Raw genomic sequence first — 25252 nt, 5'->3', positions numbered from 1 at the left:
AGCAGCCAGAGAGGTCCCTTCACCCTAATGGCGGTTAGGGTTACATGTTCAGAGGGGGAATAGAAAAGTTAGTAAATGTTAGGCAGAACAGGGCAGTCCATGGTAGGAACATGTAGTTCGAGGCCACATCCAGTCAAGGAGCCCACAGTACACCCTGGAGTGCACCCTGGAGTGCGGGGTGGAGATGTGCCAACCAATCAGAAAAAAGCGCCTAGAAACCTTTAAACCAACCAATCAGAAAGAGGCACACCTGTCAGACCGCACCCCCCCTCCCATCTTGTCAGACAAGAAAGAGTAGCTAGCATATAAACTTTTAAAAGAAGGAGCTTTTTTTTCTATTCAGGGGCATCCCACTTTCAGGTATCCCCTCTCGCAAGAAAGCTGCAACTCTGCGCTTCAATAAATCCTATCACTTTACCTCTTAAAAAAAAAAATAATAATTGGCCTTTCTTTGGAGAAAAAATTTACAAAATGGCTATAACTGTGCTTTAGTAGAACACATCAAAAAAATTTCATTCATCATGATCACAATAAACAAGATTTTCCCCCTGCTTTGATCTATAGAAGATAGACTCTTACCCAATCTCCTACTTTGTCTGATGAAAATGGTGTCTCTGATGGCTTTAGCATTTTAGAAGGTTGAACAGTCAAACTCTGAATTTCATCATGTTTCCTTTTTATTGTAGTGGTCTCACAGCAAAGACTACAAGTTATTCTGTGATGGTAATCCTTGGTCTTACGTTGAGAGGGCACTCCACAGATTGCGTGGACATTTCTGTTACATGATATACAAATATTAGCACCCGTACATTGTTTTTCACAAACTACACAGGAAAAAATTTTAGTCTGTTTTTAGGGGGGGTTTTTTGGACCACCTTAGGAGTAATAAAAAGATTCTCTTCAATATCACTACTATCTGTTCCAGTCTCAAAGTTTACTTCATAGTGGGTTCTTAAATTGTTTCCAAATTCTCTGTTGGCCTGCTCTAATTCATTTTCTGTGGTCAGGCTAGCAACAAGTTCTTTAGTTAACTGAGAATGACACAGGTCGTTTAGTTTCAGAACTAAAATGTACCTTCACATGGAGTCTGTTGCATGCCTCTGTGGTAGGGTTGATTTTGGGTCATCTGAATGAACCACAAAAATCAGCATAGTGTGATGAATTGTTAGTTTGTATACAGGAGATAATCCTACTTTGGATACCTTATTAGTTTGATTTATAGAACTTTGGCTTTAGCAAGGCTGAGGCTTCCCATGGACAATTTTCAATTCTGGACAAATGTCACTGAGTTCATTGACAATCCATGTTGAAAACTCCCTCCCATTATCAGATTGCAGGACACTGGGTACTCCAATAATTGTAAAAATATCTAATAGAGCATGTGCAACTTCCCGAGGCCTTTCAGATTTTAATGACCGCAAAAAACTCAACTTCATATGAAGGTCTTGATAATGCATTATAAATTTAAACTCTCCATCAGGATTCAATTGCATGTTTATAAGAATCTACTTGGCATCTTGAGTTAACTTCCTTAATTGTTTTTGATATTAGAACTTTCTTGAGTTTTGAATTTTTCTGTTGGCATGGTTTGCAGAGTGTCAAGTACAGCATTATAACTTCTTTTGTGATGTTCTTGTATTTTGCTTGTAACTCTTTTTCCATGTAGGTATGTCCACCATGTCCAATGCTAAGATGTGTATCATGTAGAATGTCAAATAAGTTCTCACCGTGTAAATAATACCATATTTTATCTGCTTCCCCACTAATAGCCTCAATCAGCTTCCATTTCCTATTACGAGGATCACATCAAATCTAGCCAAGCAATGGTAATCAACTGATTCCTTTTATGCCTTAACTTTAGCCTCTTTCACTTCCCTTATTAATTGACAGTACTTTGCTTTAGAAAATATCTTGGTAGTTATTACTATTGTTTTCCAATAACACTGCTAGACTTCTGAAAAATTTTTCTCTCATGTTTTCTAGTTCAATTTCTGCTTCATTAATATCTAAGCTACTGAGATCATCATCATCCATGCATTGCAACATCATAGAAACCACAAAAATGACTCTAAAATATAAAGATAAAAATCAATTAGAATATTTGGAAATATAATTTAAAATACATATATTAACCAAATATATGTATTTTATATTTAATACACTAGAGCTTAGGGTAGAAGTAGAAGCTATGGACACATAAAGCAGGAGGATACAATTTTGGCTAAAGAGTCTAGTTTTAGAAGAATAAAGAGAGGGTAAATGAAGAATTCTAGACAGGAACAAAAAGTTCTAATACAGCAAAGAGTAGAAAGCCAGAATATGACTTTCCAAAGTAATATCTGAGGTTAGCCTCAAGGCAAAGCCCTGTTTTACGTAAAACAGGAAAGCAAATTGATGTTATTTTTTTATTAACTACACAAGAAAAAAAAATTTTGGGGGGGGGCTAGAAAAGCCTCAGCAATATAGTAATTAATTTTTTAAAAGCCCCAGACTATACCATATTTTGTTTTATTCAATCAGGTTAGCTGTTACAGCAACATCTGGGGTTAAGTTTCAACATTATATGTTTACATCAGCTGCCTTTCGGGGTTTGTGAAACTATGACTCCAATTCAAATATCCTTATTACTAATTTTAATAAAGAAAGAGTTGTAGATGAGTCTGAAGTAATGAAAAATTTCTGACAATAGAGCATATTAAAATAGACATTTAGAATATTTATAATAACAGAAACATTTAGAAAAATTCAAACTTGGCTAGACTTAAGGAAACTATTTTTAAAAAATCAAAAAGAGAGGGGAAAAAATGGTGTAGATGATAGAGGCTCTGTTCATCCCTCTGGCAACCAAATCAAAGTTGTGATGGAAACAAGGAGCAGCAGCAAGGAAAAATTCCTGGGATCTAGAGGAACAAGCCATACAACTAGGGAGAAATCCAAGAAATCGCCCAGCAATAGCAGAAGATAGGATGGGGTGAGGACGTGGGGCTGCCTGGTCTTGAGCAGCTGAGTGAGATGGAGGCTGTGGCGGCAGCAGAAGCCTCTTAAAGGGGCCGCGTCCTCAAGTAGATTTTCGTGGTGACAGACTAACTCACTCTGAGCACCAGTGCCGATTTGGCTGTGCGCAGCGGGCAGCAGGGACTTACAAGGAGACATTGTCGGAGTGAGGACCAAGACGAGAGTCGTATGTACAGAAGTGCCGGCGGTATCCATTGTTCCCTGTTGAGCCCTCGCCCCTCCTCAGGGTTTGGACACAGCACTGCCATAGCCAAGATGTCATCGAAATGGATAACAGAAGTCACTTCACCCAGAGGATTCCCTTATACTCCACTTTCCCCAACTCACAGCCCCATCCAAGCCACATCCAGTATATCCTCAGCGAGTCAGGTGCTCTTTGCTGAGCAACACCTAGACTCGCACTGGAGGCAGCTGGTCTCGGTTTCTGGTGTGGCCTTTTGAGGCAACTATAAGCACAGCATCTACGGATTGCATGCTGAATCTTAACAGGTGGCCCCAGAGGGGTAGGGGCTTGGGCTAAATTTGGCCTGCAGCTGAACCCCTCTCAGGACTGTGCCACTGGACACCTACTTCACTAATAAAACCTGGAGACTTAGGAGCTTTTCTTAGTACATAGAAACAGATACAGAATAGCAGCCAAATGGGAAGACAAAGAAGCAGAAACCATATGAGAGAAGAGAACAGAGATCCAGATATTAATGAAGTCAAGTAATCTAACAGATACAGAGTTCAAAACATTGGTTATAAAGATGCTCAATGAACTTAGAGGAAGTGTAGATAAATTCAGTGAGAACTTCAACAAAGAGATAAAAAACATAAAAATGGAAATGGAAATTATAAAAGGGAACCAGTCTGAAATGAAGAACACATGATCTGAGATGAGAAGTATATTAAATGGAATAAACAAAGGAATAAAAAAAAGAGAATAAAGAAAAGGATCAAATGCCCCACCCAGAGGACAGGAAAGCCAAGGACACAGAATCAGAATGGCAAGAGATAAGATGCCAAGACTATATTAATAACTTAAAGAGCATATGGGACACTATTAAAGGTCCAAATATCCTTCTGATCAGCGTAACTGAAGAAAATCAAAATGTTGAACAGCTGTTTGAAAAAATAATGATGGAAAATTTCCCTAACCTGGTGAAGGAAATGGACATAAAGCTCCAGGAAGCTCAGAGAATTCCAAAAATCAGGGATCTATAGAGGCCCACATCAAGACACATCATAATTAAAATGCCAAAGTTTAAATACAAAGAAAGAATATTAAAAGCAGCAAAAGAAAAACAGTTACTTATAAGGGAACACCTGTAAGACTGGTAGCTGATTTCTCAAAAGAAACGATGCAAGAAAGAAGGGCTTGGCAAAAAATATTTGACAGGACGAAGACCTAGGATCTACAAACAAGAATAATTTATCCAGCAGAGCTGAAGAAGAGATAAAGAGCTTCCCAGACAAAAATTAGCTAACGGAATTTATCACCACCAAGCCAGTATTACAGGAAATGTTAGAGAGACTTCTTTAAGAAGAAAAAACATGTATCAAAAATGGGAATAAAGAATAGTAACAACTATAATCGATAAGTACCTTAAATGGAAAAGAATTAATTGTGCCAACCAAAAGACAGAGTGGCTGAAAGGATAAGAAAACAAGACCCCTACATATGAAAAGGAAGGGGATGGAAAAAGATATTGCTCTGATGGACCTAGAAGGTATTTAAGTCAGACAGAGAAAGATAAACACTTTACGATTTCACTTATACGCAGAATCTAAGGAATACAAAGAACAAACTAATCAAAAACAGACGCACAAATTTGGAGGACAATTTGGTGTTGGACAAAGGGGAGGATTTGGGGGCTGGAGAATGGGGTGAGAGAGCTAAGAAATTTAGTAGTTAATGGATGGTCAAAGGGATGGGAAGCATGGCATAGGGAATGCAGTTAGCATTAATACGTTGGGTAGGTGGAGGGTCAGGGGAGGGAGGGTGCAATTGGGGAGATCATTTTATGAACTATATAGATGTATAACCAATGTACTGTATACTTGAAACTAAATTTTAAAAAAATGAAAAAGAATAATTTGGAATTAGTACATCAACTCTAGACAGCCCTTTTTTTTTTTTTTTTTTTTTCCCAAGCGAGGCAACCCTTAGTTGACCTCATAGATTGCAAGGACCTTGTCAGCTTACACTTACAGCACTTGGTCTTCCTAGGTGGTCTCCCATCCAAGTACGAGCCAAGCCCAACCCTGCTTAGCTTCCGAGATCAGACATAATCGGGCTTGTTTGGGACAGAATGGCCATAGACACCTCTAGACGGTCTTACAATTGTTTGGAAAAAGTACTTTCTCTCAAGTCAACATTGTTGAAACCACCAATTTTCATATCAAATATTGAACTGGTAAATTTAAATCCTACTCAAATGTTCATAATTTCCAAAACTAGGTTCAAATTAATGATATGTTACTGTTTGTTTTGGCCTCACTTAACTCTCTACTGTTCTAATAAGACTTCCCTGATCATTTATTTTAAGCTCACCTTGAGTTCTTGAAAAACAATTTATTCATAACACAAAGTAGCAATGTAACATTTTCTTCTTTAACTGTTTCATATGTAAAACTAACAAAATTGTCAGTTGCTAAAGAAGCAAGGATCACTATTTCTCTAGTATCTTTTCCATTATCTAACACATTATTACAAAGAAAAGTGTTGGATAAAAATTTGCTGACTAACTTTAAAATGAAGATAACAATACAATGATAAGTGCTACCTCATATGTGAATGAAAAGATCATTATATGGATAGTATTTCCTTCGATGCTGATACATTTTGTGCCATGCTATGGAACCATGAACAGAAAAGGAAGGTAAATAACTACGAATTTGGAGGAAGAAAGGAATATAGAGCATAGAAATGAGAACCAGGAGAATATAAGCTCCAGAAGGTAGTAGAATCAGTACTAGTAGGTATAGGACAAACAGGTAATAGAGAGTTGCTAGGGCTATAAGAGAAGAAAAAAATTGTATTGAATATACTTAAGTCTTTTGGAAAAGATAGCTGCTCCAGAACCAGGCCAGCCTGTGCTCCTGCCTCCACTACACTATTACTAGTTCTTAGAACTCATACATGACAAAAATTGTGGCAAATGCAATAGAAATGGGACCTATGGCTACATTGATAAGTGCTCAACATTTGTATACAGAGGTAATTTTGATTTATCCACAGGTACTTAATTCCACTGCAAAATATCCATAAAAAAATCTTGTGTTCAATTTTTTTTTACATTGCCTGACTGTTTAATTCAACTCCTTTAATAACATTACACTATATTGGTTGACATTTCCTTCAGTTAAATTCAGTAGAAGATGCAATGGAATGGGATTTGATAACTTTTCGATAGCTAGACCCCTTACTCTCCCGAGCCTCATACTCTTTCCAGAGGCTAAATTATCCTCACCATTATCTTGAAGTGGGTGTGGCTCTGGAGATTCACATTCCATTCTGTCTTCAACAGACTGGAGCTGGGTACCTAAGGACTCCTTTGCAATATCCAGAGGAGTCACTTCTTCCATAGGAACTTCCAGCACATATATGCCCTGTGAGACCCGGGGACAAACAGGTACAGTGGGAAATTAATACAAATGATCATTCAGAAATCATAGATAAACCTCAAAACATTCTTCTACTGAAATAGAATTAAAAAGAAAAAAGTCTTCTTGAATTCTTTAGAGGAGTGCAAGAGAGACAAGAAGAGAAAAAAAATGCTGAGATTAAAGCCAGAGCCATACAACAGAAACTGTCTTCATTGGCTAGGAGTTAATATGTGTCCCTGTGGTTTCTGTTTTGAGGAATAATAATAGAAAAACATTAGAGAAACATGGCAGAGTGAGAGACATCCAGATCTCTCGCCTTGAAACAACAATAAGCTGAATATCTAAAATTTAAAAAAACAAAAACAAAAAGCAAAATAAAAACACCTAACCTACACACCAGTGTGTCTGAGTGTGGGATTTGCGCTTACGAGCTACCACAGGTCAGAACTCTAGGAGTAGGGAGGTAGAATGGAAGAAACAAAGAAGGTTCCTCTAGCAGCACCCAGAGCTCCCTGCAGGAGGACGGGGAAGGGAGAAGGTGCAGCAGGTTCCCTGAACAGCCCTGCCTGGGAGTGCTGGGAGTAGCACCCAGAGGCAGTGACCAATGATTAGGGCAAAAAGCAGAGAAGTGGAGATGGCAAAGAAGTAGGGATGGCAGAGAAGCTAAGCAGATTATTAGCAGCTGTGGTTGCAAAACTTGAGGCTGAGCTACAGCCCCGTCCTCCAACCTAGAGGGCCCCTCCCCATATCTTCTGAGATCAAACATAAAGGAGCCCCAGGGAATCTCAGCAAATGCTACCGAAACTGTCACTAACACTGAAAGCGACAGAGATAGAGGATATCGAGTGTGACTGAATATCTGTAAGAAAAAAAAAAAAGGCATTGTTAAGCCTTTATTTAAAGCAAGGATCCAAGAAGCATAGGCAACACCTACTGGAAACCAAAAGAAAAACATATACTTTGAATAGGCTAAAGACAGAGCTTTATATAATAAATCTTCTTTCTGGAAAAAAAAGTAGAATACAATTCCATTAATGACCAAGCAGAGAAATAGCCCATTAAACACCATAAAAAACAAGGTGACAAGGCAGCTCAGAAAGAATAAGACAAATCTCCAGAAAATAAGCTTAAAGACATAGAAACTTGCAAATTAAATGACAGAGAATTCAGGATGGTACTTCTGAAAAACACTCAACGAGATCCAAATAAATTCATATCAACAATTTCAGGAATTGAAAAAACAACTAGGTCAGCAAAATGAATTCTTTAGCAAGGAAACTGAAATCTTCAAAAAAAATTAAATAGAACTTCTGGAGATGAAAAATATACTGAAAGATATAAAAAATGAAATAGCAAGCTTGGGAAATAGAATCGATCAAATAGAGGAAAGGATCACTAATATCGAAGACAGAAGTCTAGAAATAAATCAGAGGAAAGAAGAGAGAAACTAAAGAATGAAAAATAATGAAAGAGAAATTAAAAAACTAGCTGATACTATCAGGAAAGAAAAAATAAGAATAATGGGCATTTTCAAAGGGGAGGAAAAGGAGCAGGGATTAGAAAGCATTTTCAGACAAATAGTTGATGAAAATTTCCCAAATCTAAGGAATGAGCTAGAGCTTGGAATTCAAGAAGTCAAAAGAACATCCAATTATCTCAACCCAAAAAGGCCTTCTCCAAGAAACCCTGTATTAAAATTATCAAAAATCAATGACAAAGAAAGAATTCACAGGGCAGCCAGGGAAAAGAAAACCCATTAGATTATCGTTGGACTTCTCAGCACAAACCTTACAAGCCAGAAAGGAGTAGAAACAAAAAATCAAATTATTATGTGAAAGGAACTACCAGCCAATATAATATATATATATATATATATATATATATATATATATATATATATATATATATATATATATATATATATATATATATATATATATAAAACAAAGCTCTCTTTTAGATATGAAGGAGAAATAAAGACCTTTCCAGACATACAAAAATTGAGGGAATTCTCTGCTACAAGGCCTGCATTACAGGAAATACTGAAAGGACTGAGATGGCCTAAAACAAAATTACAAAAAGAAAAATATATAAATATGAGTAAGGGGACTAGCAGGCAGATAGATGCAGAGTAGTGTAACTATCACTAAGCACAGGGCATTATAAGATTAAACAATAAAAAATGATTTGCTATAGCAAGATGGAAATGAATGTTCAGCATACATAGGGACAAACTGAGGCAACAATGACAGAGAAGGGGAGGATTCAAAGATCCAAAATCACAAAGAGGAATGGAGATAAGGCACACACAGAAGAAAAAATATATATATATCACTATCTTCTACATATTCGTTATGATAACCACACGCCAAAGATTCAGAACTGAAGTATATAACATAAAACAAGAAGGACCAGAGGGAAAATCCACAAAACATGATGAAAATGAAAAAAATAGACACATAAGGACAAGGAAGCAATGGAAACATTGAGCTACCAGAAAGCAAAAGATAAAATGGCTATAAGAAGACTTCGTATTTCAATAGACACCCTAAATGTAAAGGATCTCACCAATAAAAAGGCACAGAGTTGTAGACTGGATCAGAAAACAAAACCTAACCATATGCTGCCTCCAGGAGACATATCTCATTTCCAAAGACAACTATAGACTCAAAGTGAAGGGTGAAAAATGATATTTCAAGCAAATGGCATTCAGAGAAAAGCAGGAGTAACGGTACTAATATTGGATGAAATAGACTTCACAATAAAAAAGGTAAAGAAAGATAGTGTGTGACACTTAATTATGATAAAGGGGAAAATGTGCCAAGAAGGCAGAACACTTATTAATATCTAAGCTCCCAATAAAGAAGCCCGAAAATATATGAAGCAGTTATTAAGAGAACTAAAGAGAGAAACAGACCAAAACACTATTGTAGTAGGGGACCTAAATACCCTACTGTCAGATATGGACAGATCATCCAAACAGAAAATCTATGAGGAAATAACATCCTTAAATGACACATTAGATCAACTGGACATAATTGACATTTACAGAGCCTTTCATTCCAAAACAGCTGCTTTTACATTCTTCTCTAGTGCACATGAAACATTCTCAAGGATTGACCACATACTGGGACACTGAGATAGCCTCAACAAATATAATGGAGGGGTGAAATCATACCAACCATATTCTCTAATCAAAATGATTTGAAGCAGGAGATCAACTGTAAAAAGAAAGAGAGAACAAATACCTTATTCTTCAGTAGCTTGTTGTTTAACAAGTGGGTCGGAGAAGAAACAAAAAGAGATCAAGAGATACATAGAAACGAACGATAATGATAGCACCACATATCAAAACTTTTGGGACATGGCTAAAGCGGTCATAAGAGGAAAGTTCATATCATTACAGGCCTATCTCCAAAAACAAGAATTTCTCCAAAGAAACAACTTAACACCTCATCTTAAAAAACTAGAAAAGGAAGAACAAATGAACCCTAAAGTCAGCAGAAGGAAGGAAAGAATCAAACTTAGAGCAGAATTAAATGAAATTATAAACAAAAAAATAAAAAAGTAAATGCAACAAAGAGCTGGTTCTTTAAGAAGGTTAATAAAATGGGCAAACTCCTGGCTAGACTCACTAAAGAAAAATAAAAAGGAAACAAATTAACAAAATCAGGGATGAAAGAGGAGAATTCATAACTGATATCACAGAAATATAAAGGATCATACAAGAATATTATAAAAAAGTATATAACACCAAATTAAATAACCTAGAAGAAATGGACCAGTACTTAGAAAGATACAACCTTCCTAGACTGAATCAAGAAGAACTGGAAAATCTAAATGACTGATCAGCAGTATGGAATTTGAAACAATCATTAAAAACTACCAAAAAAGTAAAACTTTGGACCAGATGGCTTCACCATTGAATTCTACCAAACATTCAAAGAAGATTTAATACCTATTCTCCTCAAACTCTTGCAAAAAATCAAAGAGGAGACAATGTTTCTCAACTCATTTTATTAGGCCAATATTACCCTGATACCAAAATCTGGTAAAGATACCACAAAAAAAGGAAACTACAGACCGATATCTCCCATGGAGATGCAAAAATCCTAAATGCGATACTAGCGAACCAAAAACAGGAAAATATTAAAAAGATTATACACTAAAATGAAATGGGTTTCATCCCAGAGGCATAGGGATGGTTCAACATACACAAATCAATTAATGTAATACACCATATAAACAATTTAAAAAATAAGAATTATATGATTATATGGATAGATGCAGGAAAAGCCTTTGACAAGATACAGCACTCATTTATGATCAAAACACTTAACAAAATCAATATACAAGGAAAGTACCTTAACATAATAAAGGCCAATTATGACAACCCCTCAGCCAATATTATACTTAATGGTGAAAAACTAAAATCCTTCCCTCTAAGATCAGGAACAAGACAAGGCTATCCACTTATCACTACTGTTATTGAATATAGCATTGGAAGTCCTAACGAGTGCAATCAGAAAAGAGAAAGATATAAAAGGCATCCAAATAGGAAATGAAGAAATCAAACTGTCACTAATTGCAGATGACATGATTCTCTATATAGAAAACCCTAAAGACTCCACAAGAACACTACTAGAAACAGTAAGCAAATACAGTAAAGTTTCTGGATACAAAATCAACGTTCAAAAATCCATAGCGTTCCTATACTCTAAAAATGATTTGTCAGAATAAGAAGTGGAAAAATAATTCCTTTTGCAATTGCAACAGAAAGAATAAAATACCTAGGAATAAATCTAATGAAACATGTGAAGGACTTATATAATGAACACTATAAGACTCTATTAAAAGAAATTGAAGAAGATACAAAGAAATGGAAAGATATTCCGTGTTCTTGGGTTGGAAGAATCAACATAGTTAAAATGACCTTACTACCTAAAGCATTATACAGATTTAATGCAATCCCCATCAAAATCCCATCAGCATTTTTTAAAGAAATAGAACAAAAAATCATCATGTTTGTATGGAAGCACAAAAGACCCCAAATTGCCAAAGTCATCCTGAGAAAAGGAATGAGGCTAGGGGCATCACTCTGCCTGACTTCAAATTATACTACAAAGCAACAATATCAAAATGGCATGGTATTGGCAGAATAACAGACACACATACCAGTGGAACAGAATAAAGAGTCCAGACATAAACTCATGTCTGTATGGGCAAATTATTTTTGACAAAAGAGCCAAAAACTATACAGTGGAGAAAGGGAAGCCTCTTCAAAAAATTGTGCTGGGAAAACTGGTAAGCCACCTACAAAATAGTGATACTAGACTGTTGTCTATCACCACACACCAAAATTAACTCAAAATGGATTAAGGACCAGAATATAAGATCTGAAACAATAAAATGCATCGATTAAAACACAGGAACTAAACTCATGGACCCTGAATTTAAAGAGGATTTTATGAAGTTGACCTCAAAGGCAAGGGAAGTAAAAGCAAGAATAAGTGAATGGGGCTACATCAAACTAAATAGCTTCTGCACAGCAAAAGAAACAAGGTAAAGAGACAACCATCCAAATGGGAAAATATATTTGCAAGCAATGCCTCTGATTAGGGCCTAATATACAAAATATACAAAGAACTCATACAACTCAATAACAACAATGAAAAAAAACAATCCAATTAAAAAATGGACAGAGGACGTGAACAGACACTTCTTCCAAGAAGACATACAAATGGCCAACAAACATGAAAGGATATTAAACATCAATAGCTATTAGGGAAATGCAAATCAAAACCACAATGAGATACCATCTCGCACCTGTTAGAATAGCTATTAATAACAGGATAAGTAATAACAAATGTTGGAGACAATGTGGAGAAAAAGGAACCCTCATACACTGCTGGTGGGACTGTAAATTGGTACAGCCACTATGGAAAACAGTGTGAAATTTCCTCAAAAAACCAAGAATTGATCTATCATATGATCCAGGAATCCCTCTACTGGGTATTTACCCCAAAGACTTAAAAACAGATATCTGAAAAGCAATTTACTCATCGATATTCATAGCAGCATTATTCAGTGTGGGCAGGACATGGAAGCAACCGAAGTACCCTTCAATAGATGACTGGATAAAGAAGCTGTGGTACATATATACAATGGAATATTAGCCGTAAGAAGAGATGAAATACTGCCATCTGTGACAACATGGATGGACCTCGAGATAATCATGCTAAGTGAAATAAGCCAGACAGAGAAAATTGAAAATCACATAATATCACTTATATGTGGGATATAAACCTAAAAGTCACAGTCAAACAGGATAAACAAGCAGAGACTCATCAACATGGACAATAGACTAGTGGTTACCAGAGGATAGTGGGGAAGGGCGGGAGGGGCGGAAAAGGGGTCAATATGGGGTGAGAGAAAGAAATTTAAATATAGGCAGTGAACACAGAACGCAATGTATATATTGCCTTACTGTTGAACTGTACGCCTGAAACTTATTGGATTTCATTAACCAATGTCACCATAATAAAAATAAAAATTTAACAATTTAAAAAAATATGTTGAAGGACTCTCTCTTAAATTATGATAATTGTTAAGAAAATTATAAATGAGTTTTAATATCAAGAATTAAAAATAAATACTTGGGGTGGGGGGCACGCACATTATCTAACAAGGACTAATGAGATGTTTAAACCAGGAAGGAATGTGCCAGTTGTTTTAGACCAAATGTGAAAAATAGCCCAGTGTGTTATGGATGGGGGCGGGGGGGAGCCAATTAAGTTGGATAACTGTATTGTGTGAAAAGAAAACATTATCTTCTCCTTATACTAATCATCTAACATATGGTTTATAATTAAATTTTCCCAATTGTCTCCTAAGTATATTTTGTTTTTTCCTAAGTCCATGATCCAATTATTATTTATTCATTGTAATACCGCTTGCATCTTTTAATCCAAAATAGTTCCTTGCCTTTTTTGTGATATTAAATATTGAAAAGAAAGAGCCAATTGTCATATAGAAAATTCCACATTAGAGATTTATCTGATTGTTTCTTCACAAATAGATGTTGGTTAAACATTTCTGGAAGAATACTACGTAAGTGATGCATATTTACTATGCCATATCACAAAGTACATATTATCAAGTTATGTCATTGTTGATAATGCTAAATTTGTTCACTTAATTAAGGTAGTGACCACCAGATCTGTCAATTGGAAAACTACATTTTTCCTACTATAATTTATAAATCAGCTAGGAGGTAAAAATTTGGAACTACGTAAATATCCTATTCCCCAGTGATTTTAGCATTCATTGACTTTTGCTTGCTTGAATAAAATTTTATACTGGGGGTTACAAAATGGTGACTTCCTACTTTTATAATCCTTCTACATTTTTAAATAGCAAGAGCTTTCTGTCCCTCAAGAGTTTATCTGTTTGTCTCCCTTTTTCAGTATCACTATTGACTTATTTCATAACTCATTCCACCCTTATTCACTTTGATGCTCAAACTGTCGCAAATTTGGCCAGTGGGAGCCCCTTTGATCTGGCCCCTGTATCCTTTGATATGACTCCACTAGTTTTTTTTTTTTAGCACATCCATGCTTTCTAGAATAATAAACAATTGCAAGGACCACATTGTATTTTCTCTGTCCCAGATGTAGTTTCAACTCTTTTTCCAAGAAGTCTTAATTCACTTTAGAAGGCAATGGTGTTTAGTAACTAGATTGAGTAGTAAGTAGGCTCATTGTTAATAAGACATCATTGCCTCTAGGCCTTTTCATGGATAGAGCTGGTAAATGCATTTTATGAAATATCATGAATTCAATTCAATTTCAACACCATAGGATTTTCCTCACCTTTCTATATTCCATGTTAACATCTCCCTTCTCCTACAATGAAAAAAGAAACAGTTCAAAACAATGTATAAATACTCATTTGCTCTAACCTACGATAAACACAAAATAGTTTCAGAAGTATGCTTTGTGTCATAAAACACTTCCAACATATCTATTAAGTAAAATTCAACATATTGCTGTAGCTTTATATGTCCATAGTCAGTTTCCCAGTAAGAGTATATATCACCTGAAATATTTTTTCCCTCTGTGTTAATTTGATATACAATTGAGTTCATTTTTTCTGTTTGTTTTGAATTTAATAGTTTTTTAGTACTTAAAACATTTACATGATATCAAAAATCAAAATATATATTCAGAGAAGTCTTGCTTGTATTCACGTAGTCTGTATTCTACTCTTACCTACTTCCACAAGAAACTATATTTTTGTTGTTGTTGATACTTTATCCTGTTTATTTTTGCAAAAGTAATTATATATATACACACACATATAAACACACATTTGCATGTATATGTGTGTATATATGTTTTATGTGGATGTATATATTATATACAAATTAAATGCAAATGTGTATACTTATTTTTTCATATATATTGTAGTTCACACCTTCCTTCTTTCACTTAATATAAAAATATTATCCAGAAATCATTTCATACCAGTTCACAGATATCTTCCTCATTCTTTTTGTATACATAATACATTATATTGATGCACCATAGTTTATTCAATCACTCTTAGATGGATGGGCACTTTGATTGTTTACCTTTAGCTTTTACAAATCCTGCTGCAATGAAAACCTATGCCTATGTTGTTTCTTATTTGTATTTTCAAAGTAAATTCCAAGAAGCAGTATTGCTGGGTTAAAGGGTAAGTGCACAGATAGGTGTTAGATGGTGCCAACATTCCCTCTGTAGGGGATGGTACCATTTTGTACTTCTATCAGCAATGTATGAGAGGACCTGTTTTCCTAGTCAGGCAACAGACTGTGTTGCCAAGCTCTTGAATTTATGTCAATCTGATAAGTGACAAATGGTACCTCAGTGTAGTTTTGGTTTGTTCTTATGATTGAAGTTGAGCGTATTTTCATATAGTTAAAGACCATTTGTTTATGTTTGTGAAAGGTGTTCATGTCCCTGGATCATTTTTATTGCATTTCTGTTAAAGGGATTAGCTTTTAACTATGCTATATTTTGCAATTATTTTCACTAATTTATTATTTTGATATACATGTGGGGTTTTTTTCAGCCTGCATTTAAAAAATGTTTCATATAGAAAATTTTTTTTGTGATATTACTTCTGAATTTTGAATAATTCTACATACCCAGATTATAAAAGAAGTAATTCATGTTTTCTCCTAGTTTCTGAATGTTTAAAATTTTATATAGTGATATCTGACACATGTAAAGTTTATTCTGGTTCCGGTAATATGATGTAGGGTAAAGATGTGATGTTTCTTAGAATGACTATCCCTTTGTCCCAATATCATTTATTTAAAAGTCCATTTTTCCCCAGAATGATTTTAGTTGGCACTTGTATACTCAATTTTCATATGTGCTCGTCTACTTTTGTACTTCCCATTATTTCATTGATCCATCTATTCATGTACCAGTACCACAATTTTACCTGAAGAGGCTTTATAATGTTAGTATCTAGTAAACTATCCTCTTCTTCACGCTCGAAGTTTTTTCCTATCAATTCTTTCATGCTTATTTACACATATAAAGTTCATGTGTTTTAACCCTTTTCTTTTAATAACTAAGCAATTAGTTTTGTTTTTCCTAAGATGGCGGGTAAAAGTTCACTTTCTATTGTCTTTAACCTTTGGGTTCTAGGCAGCACAGGTATCTTTCCTGGGTATAGATGAACCTATAATATAGTAATATCTCATTAAGTTATTGCCTAATATGGTAACCTCTTTAGAATTCACTTCAATGGGCATTAGCTTCCCAGGTTTCGGTTTGCTTACTTTGTATATCTCAGCTTCCCTGGGCTCTATTTGCTTACTTCACTTCCTTATGTTATTCATTACTGGCAGGTGATATATTTTGGACTCTGTTATTTTGTGTCACCCCCAAATTCCTAACACCCAATTGAAAACTGAAATCCTACTATCCAATGTGATGATTTTAGGAGGTAGAGTCTTTCAGGATGATTAGGTCATAAAGGCAGAGTCCTCATGAATGGGAGTAGCCCTCTTTAAAAGAAATCACAAAGAGCTCCTTAGATCCCTTCTGTCATGTAAGGATACAACGAGAAATCTGCAACCCATAAGAGGGCCCTTATCCAATCATACTGGCATCCTGATCTCAGACATCCAGCCTCCAGAATCAGTTTATGTTTTTTTACAAGGCACTCAGTCTGTGATATTTTGTTATAGCAGCCAGAGTGATCTAAGACAGACCAGTATTTTATGATTATAAGGTTAAATAAGGAAGAAGATGAATAGAAGAGGACATCAATGGTTACAAATATGTTTATCTTGTAGGAATATTCAGATGTTATTACCAGTAACTTTGAATAAATACTGCCTTTACTTTAAAAGCCTGTTTACCTCCAAATTATCAATATTGCACTGTTCGTTACACTGCTGTTTGGTCAGGTTTTACTTGGGAAACCAAAAGAACCTATTTAAAGCTCTAATGTATTTCTTCTTTCAGCTTTTGTGTAATTTAATTCATTAAATCTTTGTAAAATGTGAACCTGTAAATTCAGTTGTCACATCATCCAACACGTATATCCTTCTGAACTGCTGGAGTCAATTCTTGATTATGCTAAGCCTAGAAATGATAGTTAGTGTGAAATAGAGGACACTTGTAATAATCTGGGAAGGTGGCTAACAGCTTACTGTTTGGCACAGTTTGTTACTAGTAACCCTGAATGTTCCTGTGTGGCATTTCAATCATTAAAACACTGTATTTATGTTATCAACTTACTATAACTTTTCCACTGCAATAGTATGTCTGCCTTTTAAGTTTCCAGATGAATTGTGAAGCATCAATACCATTCACCAAAAGAAAAAAAAATTATGTTACAGTGTGTTGTCTACTTTAGTTTAGGAGAGCTTTTAATAAATAGACCTTCTACTCATTTCTACTTATGGTTCTTTGTTAGTCATTGAAGCAACAGATACACTGGGAGTGAGGACATACTAGGTAAATTGTATTCTGAATCTCCCCATTGTGAAATCTAATGAAATAGATTAATGAAAATAAGTATTCAATAGCCAATAACCTCCCAAAGCTATCTTAAGAGAATAGATAGCCTCTGGGATTAATCAAACATCCATAGTTATTTCTAAACTGAACAAGAATGAAAGTTACTTAAAAAAAAAAAAAAAGCTATTATCTCCCTTAGAACAAAAATTCTGATTTATATTTATTTAGTATACTTCACAGTGAAGAGTATGGCACCTGACACCACCTCTCTGAGTGTGCTAGTTAGAGTGGAAGTAGCCTGGCCATTTCACATTCTTGCCAAGCCTGTTCTCTTACAAATAGCCTTGTAGCAGTCATACTGCATTCAAAACAACCATTTCAATTGTTTTCCCTGCCAAATATTATGGAGGACAAACAAAGAAAACAATTTGGTCTATCAATATATAAGAACCTCATGTGGAAACCTAATTAACCCATGCTTTGTATCTACCTTACAAAATCCAAATTAAAATTTAGCTCATCCTCTGGTAGGCATTTATGAATTTGATTAATTCTGAAAATTTCCCTTAGTAGGCCTTGCTTTTACAAAAATAATTTCTCATTCATATAACATATGAATTTAAGAATATGCATATAGTCAAGTACCCTAGCCTATTATGCAAAGGACATCACAATGGGATATAAATCTTTTTCTTAATACAATTTTTTACTTAAGTATTATAAACTTAGGAAAAAGTGCACAGCTCAAAAATGTGAAGCTCAATGATTTATCACAAAGTGAACCACACTGGTCAAAGAACAGAACATTACCAGTATTTCAGAAGGCTACTTGTGCCCTATCCTCTTCCTCAAAAGTAACTACTACTCCAACATGTATCACCACAGATTCATTTTGCTTTTTGAACTTTACATAACAGAACCATACAATATATATTTTTGGTCTGGCTTCTTTTGCTCAACATTATGTTTGTGAAAGTCATCCACATTGTTGAATGTAGTTGTTCATTCACTTTCATTGTTGTAATAGTATTCAACTGTGTAAATACACCATAATAAATTCATCCATTCTACTTTTAATGGGTATTTGAATTATTTACTTTTGGGCAATTATAATAACGCTTGCTGCTATAAATATTATCCTACATGTCTCTGAATGTGTTTCTGTTAAAAATAAACCTTGTAGTAGGTTACCTGAATTATGCAGTACATTTATACAGGGTAGATATTTCCAAAGTGGTCATAACAACTTATTCCTACCAGTAGTACATATGCATTCCAGCATCTCAGCATCCTTACCAAAATTTGGTTATGTTAGCACTTTTAATTTAATCCCCTCTGATTGAAATAAAGTGCTATTGCATGTTGTTTTAATTTGCACTTTCTGATTACTAAGATTGATTAATTGTTTTAAAATTTAATTGGCTAATTGGTAATACTTTTTGGGAGACGTGCATGTTCAGGTCTTTTGTAAATTTTCCATTGGGGTATCAGTGCAACGAAATAAGTACAAAAGTCAATTATAATGCACATGTAAGTTCTTAATATTGCCTTAGAAATGTTATTCATTAATCAATCTAAATTACAGAGCCCTGAATGAAGTTGTGACACAACCTAAATTACCATAAAATACTATTGATTTGCATGTTCTAATTTATTTAAATTCATTTACTGAATCTCCATTTGTGTACAATGAAAAGAAATGCTGGTTTAAATAATCTAGGATTATCCTATTATTCACAATAAAGCAGAATTATCTAATTTTTGCTGGACTAGGAAAGTTAATATAGGTATTGATTTGTGTATTTGCAAGTGTCAGCTAATGAAAATGTTATGCTTTAAAATGTATAGTAGATTACAAATAATTGTATACTCTTCAGCAATATCCATGGAAAGAAATTATTTTGTTTCTATCATCATCCTAGTCTCCCGAAATTTATCCTCAACTGAATAAAGAAGTTTCTGAAATGACTTTGGCACATAGTGATTAAGATTAGAAACATAAAACATTATGGAGAAAACTTTTCTGAGCCACTAATATTAAACCATGACTATTTTAGATTGTATAAAAACAATGTTGATGTTTTTTCCCCCTCAATTCTATAGACCAGTGGATCAGCGGAGAACAAATACTGTCGGAATATGAACTCTAATAATACAGATTCACCAAGCAGAACAAGATGCTGAAATAGTTTAAAGGATTTAAAAGATGTCAGGGATAGAACCTATTCTGCTGTATGGCTGTATGTCTGTCCATAGATACTGAATCCAAATTGCACAAAAACCAGAATGTTACAAAAGGAAATATTCATTGATATTGGAAATGAAATGAAAATATGAATTTTGATCAATGAAATTCAAATATCAATTTGAAAGGAAATGAAAGTGAAGGTGTATTAAATATCATGGCGAGATTTAAGGAATTTATCATGCTCTTTTCCCTCAATCTGGACACCATATTATAAATTTACTTCCTCTCCTTAAACATATAAAATATATAAGAAACCGAATCGATTTTCTTTTAAAACAAAATTCAGTAAATGGTTCAGCCAGTTCCCTTTGGTAAGATTTTCCCTTCTCTGATTCTAAGACTATCTCATGTAGCTTGCTTTGTATAATATAATAGCATGCATTTCAGTTTCCCCAAATCTTTTCATAACTAGGGCAAACAGGACCCTGGAGTGAGGGATGTAAGTCATCTGGAGAAAGGGTAACCCACTGCTTGTAAGTAAACAAGCTATCAATTCTATAAAGTTAGTTTAAGCATAAACAGCTCTTAGAGCTGAAACCGAGGGTCCTCATAATTTGATTTTATTTGTGACTATAGCTTTAGAAATCATTTTCTCTTCCTACACCTCCTAGACCTAGCTTCTCCCTGAGGCAGCAGAAGACAATAGGCCAAATGTGACTAGTGGTCACTAGGTCTGGACCTCTGGCAGGCTAAAGATAACATCTTGACCTAACTTATGTCAAATGAAGCCTATGCAAAATGACCCCCTGGCTATTTTTCCATGAAACCAGACAGAGGGATACCAAAGCAGACCTCAGAGCTGTCCTCAAGACCTGAAGAAATGATTTATTACCATTACTTCACCTCTGCCTAATCAAATCCTAACACAAGCTGAATACCTACCCCACAATGTCTTGTGATTTTGCCCCATTTAATTTGTAACCTACATGCCATCACGGAATTGGGTCTTTCTGATCATGAGCTTGCCCACACTTCAGATTGGCCAGTTCTATAATAATAACCCACTTCTTTTCTTCACTGTGAACTCCTGCTTGAGCATTTCTCTCAGCCAGTGCACACAGGCAGATGGACTCAAAAAATTGGGTTTTAGTAACAAAGCAACTAAGATATGAGACAAAATATGAATATGGCTCATTGTGATGCACCCACCACACAAGCTTATGTGTGCACACACACATATCTAGCCTGTTACTTTCTCTACCATCAGAGGGAACAATCCAAGGCAGGTAAGCCTGTTCTTGGAATAGAAGGAATTCTATTCTGCCTCTACCACAGAAATGTAAAGGGGATGGTAATAACAAATTACATAACTGAAATTACTTTAAATTGGTTATGACAGTCATTTATCTTTCACTATACAATTCTTAGATTTGATTTTTAAAACTTCTAATAAGAAACTCTTGGTTTTAAAATGGTGGAATAACTATGGCTGTATTCATTAGAAATCCACATATTTCCCAATTAGTTAGAACACCCAATTTATAGTGGCTTAAACAAATAGGGGTTTATTTTTGTCACATGAAGTTTATTTCTGTCACAAGAAGTCCAGAGGAGGGCAGTTGCTGGCAGTGACTCACCTAACTGTTCTTTTCAGGGACACTGCATTTATATTTCTGCTCTGCCATTCTTAACATATCAGTATTTTTCCTTATGCTTATCATCACTTCATGGTCATAAGATGGCTACTACAGCTCCACATATTACATTCATGTTGAAGACAGGAAATAAGAAAAAGCAGAACTAAACACATCTGTCCCATTTTATAACACAAGTAAAAGCTTCCCCAGAAAATATGCTTATTTCTCCCTGGCCAGAAGTATGTTCCATGGACAACTCTAGAACAAGGAAAGCTGAAAAAGTATTTAATTAGGTACACTGCCAACATGAACAAAATAGATATTGTTTAAGAAAAAAAGAAGGAAGACTACATATTGGATTGGCAGCTAAAAGTATCTGCAACAATGGCATTTCCCTCCTTCTTTCAAAAATCACAGAGGAAAAAAATATGAAAAAACATTTATGAGAACCTGATACTCAACAAGACTAGGCTATATCTATAACTCTGAGTCATATAAAAAGCTATCAAATATGTTCAGAATATAATCCAGGATTGCTCAAACACCAAGTTCTAGCAACAGCTGCATTTTTCAACAAAGCTAGAAGAAGAAAACTGTAACGGGGACAAATATATATTGTTTATTTGAAACAAAGGGAAAAAATGTGCTGATTAGAGAAAACAGACTGCCCGTAGAGGCATCTATGCTATTACATAACATATAAACTCATTAAAAAAAAAATGTTTTCTGCAAAACTGCACCAAAAATACAACAGAATTGGAGTTCTGGTCAAGACAGCAGAGTAGGTAAACACTGTGCTTTCCTCATCCTGTGACCACATTAAAATTACAAGTAAATTATAGAACAATCGACCTGGAGAACCATTTCAAGACTAGCTGAAAAGAAGTCCTATAATTAAGGATATAAAGAAGCAACCTCAACTGGTCGGAGAAGCGGAGATGCAAAACAGGCTGGCCCCATACCCACGTGTGATGGTAGGGAACTGGGACTGACATCTCAGTTGCAGAGGTCCTCCTGAAGAGCAAGGGGTCTCAGCCCCGCACTGAGGTCCACATCCCAAAGCACCAGTGTCAGGAAGAGAAGTCCCCACAACTACTGGCTGTGAAAATCAGTGGGGATTCCATCCATCCGGTGAGACTGAAGGCAGCTACAAACCCAGGCTTCCTCTTAAAGGGCCCACACACAGACTCTCTTATGCCCAGGAACTCAACCTGGACTCTGGCAGAGGGACTGAGGATCAAGAGGTAGCAAAGACATACAGGAAAAGACTGAATTGTGTGGCTACAGGGTAAGCTGGAGGGAAAGCTGCCATTGTCCCTGTATTAAGCTCACTTCTTGTGTAGCTGGAGGGCAGATGCCAAACTTCTTGTGTTGAGCCCTCTCCCAACGTGGTCAAATCTAAGCTTTCATTGGCCTGGTGAGATCTGCTCACTCCACCTTGGTGATTCCCTGGGACCCTGCACCACCCAACTTGCAAAACACCAGAGGTTTTTCCCTGGTTGGCAAGAAGCCAGTGTTGGCCCATGCTACAGTCTTTTCTGGAGAACTCTTAGGGGTCCACAGGCCCCAGGTAGGTGGCGACTGGCCTCAGTGGGCTCTGAAACTTTTGTGAAGTGAACCCAGGCTCAGGACTGGGGTCAAATCTGAATCTGCATTAACCCATTGTAAACTGCTCATCCCAATCTGGAACTCCATCCCGCCATATTATACACCACCAGAGGCTGTTTTGGCAACCTGCAGGTAGCCAGTATTCACTTGCATGGTCTTTCTTAAGGAGTCTTAGGCCCCATTTAGGTGGTAGCAGGCCTCAGGGTCCCCTGCACATTTGCTGAGCTACACTAGCCTTCGAATTGGTGATGGCCAGACTCAGTTTGCAGCATGGCCTGTCCAACACAACTCCAGGTCTAACATAGGCAACAACCAACCACAGATCACTTTGTAGTTCCTACCAGGTAACCCTGGACCAGTCTCAGGCAGTGGCTGACTTTGGCCTATACAGGAGCCCCTCTCAAAGGGCCCTCAAACAAGCATACCTGGTAGTCAGGTTCAACCACAAGAGAACACCATCCAATTAGCCTCACAAGTGGTATACCCAAAGAATGTTCTTTGGAAGCACCAGAACCTGCTGAGGCAAATCCCATTCCATGAGATCAGCCACCACAAAGCAGCTCATATGCTGTGGTCATGGCCATAGTCAGTCAACGTGAGAGTCAATCCCACCCACTAAAATGCCAACAGCAATCAAAGCTCAATTACCAAAGGAGGGCACACACAACCCACACAGGGGATATCCCTGGAGCATCCAGCTTAGGTGATGAAGAAGACAGAGCCACTGGGCCCCACTGGACATATACTACATAAGATCAGCCTGCAAAAATGGGGATACATAGCAGATCTACCTAATACATAGAAACAAATAGAGAGGCAGCCAAAATGAGGAAACAAAAAAAAAACATGTCTCAAATGAAAGAACAGGACAAAACTCCAAGAAAAGAAGTAAATGAAATGGAGGCAAGCAGTCTACCATGTAAAAACTGTAAAACACTGGTTATAAAGATGCTTAAGAAATTTAGTGAGAACATCAACAAAGAGATAGTAAGCATTAAAAAAATACACAAAACCATAAAAAAGAACCAGTCATAAATCAAGAATACAATAATGAAATGAAGAATACAATGGAAAGAATCAAGAGCAGATTAAATGAAGAAGAGAGTTGAATCAGTGATTGAGAAGACAAGGTATCAAATAGCCAAAGGAAAAAAAAAATTTAAATGAGATAGTTTAAGGGACCTCTGAAACAACATCAAGCATAAAATCATTTGCATCATAGAAGAACTAGAAGGAGAAAGAACAAGAGATTGACAACATATTTGAAGAACGGTGATGAAAGACTTCCCTAACCTGGTAAAGAAAATAGACATGCAAATCCAAGAAGTGTAGAGATACCAAACAAGATAAACCCAAACAAACACACACCAAGACACATTATAATTAAAATACTAAAGGTTAAAGACAAACAGAGAATCTAAAATGCAGCAAGAGACAAATAACTAGTTACCTACAAGGGAGTTCCCATAAGACTGTCAGCTGATTTCTCAACAGAAACTTTGAAGGCTGGAAGGGATTGGCTGGAAATATTCAAAGTGATAAAAAGCAGGGACCCACAACCAAGTTTACCATTTAAAACTGAAGGGGAGATAAACAGCCTCCTAGACAAGAAAAGCTAAAGAATCCATCACCACCAAACCAGTATTATAAGAAATGCAATAACTGCTTTAAATGTAAATGGATTAAATGCTCCAATCAAAAGACATGGGGATAAGAAAACAAGACCCATACATATGCTGTCTATTAGAGACTCACTTCATATCAAAAGACGCACACAGGCTGAAAGTAAAGGGATATAAAAAAATATTTCGTGCAAATAGATTTAAAAAGAGCTGGGATAGCAAGACTTAATCAGACAAAATAAAGTTTAAAACAAAGCCTATAATAAGAAAGAAAGAAGGATATTTCATAATGATAAAGCGGTCAATACAACAAGAAGATATAACACTTGTAAACATTTATGCACCCAATGTAGGAGCACCTAAAAACATAAAGCAAATATTAACTGACATAAAGGGAGAGAGTGACAGTAATACAGTCATAGTAGGGGACTTTAACACTCCAGTGACATCAAGGGTTAGATCTTCCAAACAGGAAATCAACAAGGAAACTAAAACCTTAAATGACATACTAGACGAGATAAATTTAGTTGATATTTTTAGAGCATTTCACCTAAAAGCAGCAGAATA

At 35.8% G+C, this 25252-nt stretch overlaps 1 protein-coding gene and 1 pseudogene across 1 annotated transcript in view; both read right to left on the bottom strand.

The window, feature by feature from the left end:
• LOC120599514 (SCAN domain-containing protein 3) overlaps window positions 1–25252 on the bottom strand; it is a 73450-nt gene that overhangs the window by 6064 nt on the left and 42134 nt on the right. Inside the window, 11 exon segments of the mRNA XM_078120682.1 lie at window positions 580–836; window positions 839–1066; window positions 1069–1146; window positions 1149–1191; window positions 1194–1502; window positions 1504–1784; window positions 1787–1916; window positions 1918–2051; window positions 2054–2068; window positions 6471–6618; window positions 14478–14510. Coding sequence (XP_077976808.1) covers window positions 580–836; window positions 839–1066; window positions 1069–1146; window positions 1149–1191; window positions 1194–1502; window positions 1504–1784; window positions 1787–1916; window positions 1918–2051; window positions 2054–2068; window positions 6471–6618; window positions 14478–14510 — 1656 coding nt within the window.
• On the bottom strand, window positions 5203–5321 carry LOC120599560 (uncharacterized; annotated as a pseudogene).

This window comes from Pteropus medius, unplaced genomic scaffold (genome assembly GCF_902729225.1).
Source record: "Pteropus medius unplaced genomic scaffold, Ma_sr-lr_union100, whole genome shotgun sequence".
NCBI lineage: Eukaryota > Metazoa > Chordata > Mammalia > Chiroptera > Pteropodidae > Pteropus > Pteropus medius.
The sequence above is the reverse complement of the archived record's forward strand: the minus strand, read 5'-3'. Positions and strand labels throughout refer to the sequence as shown.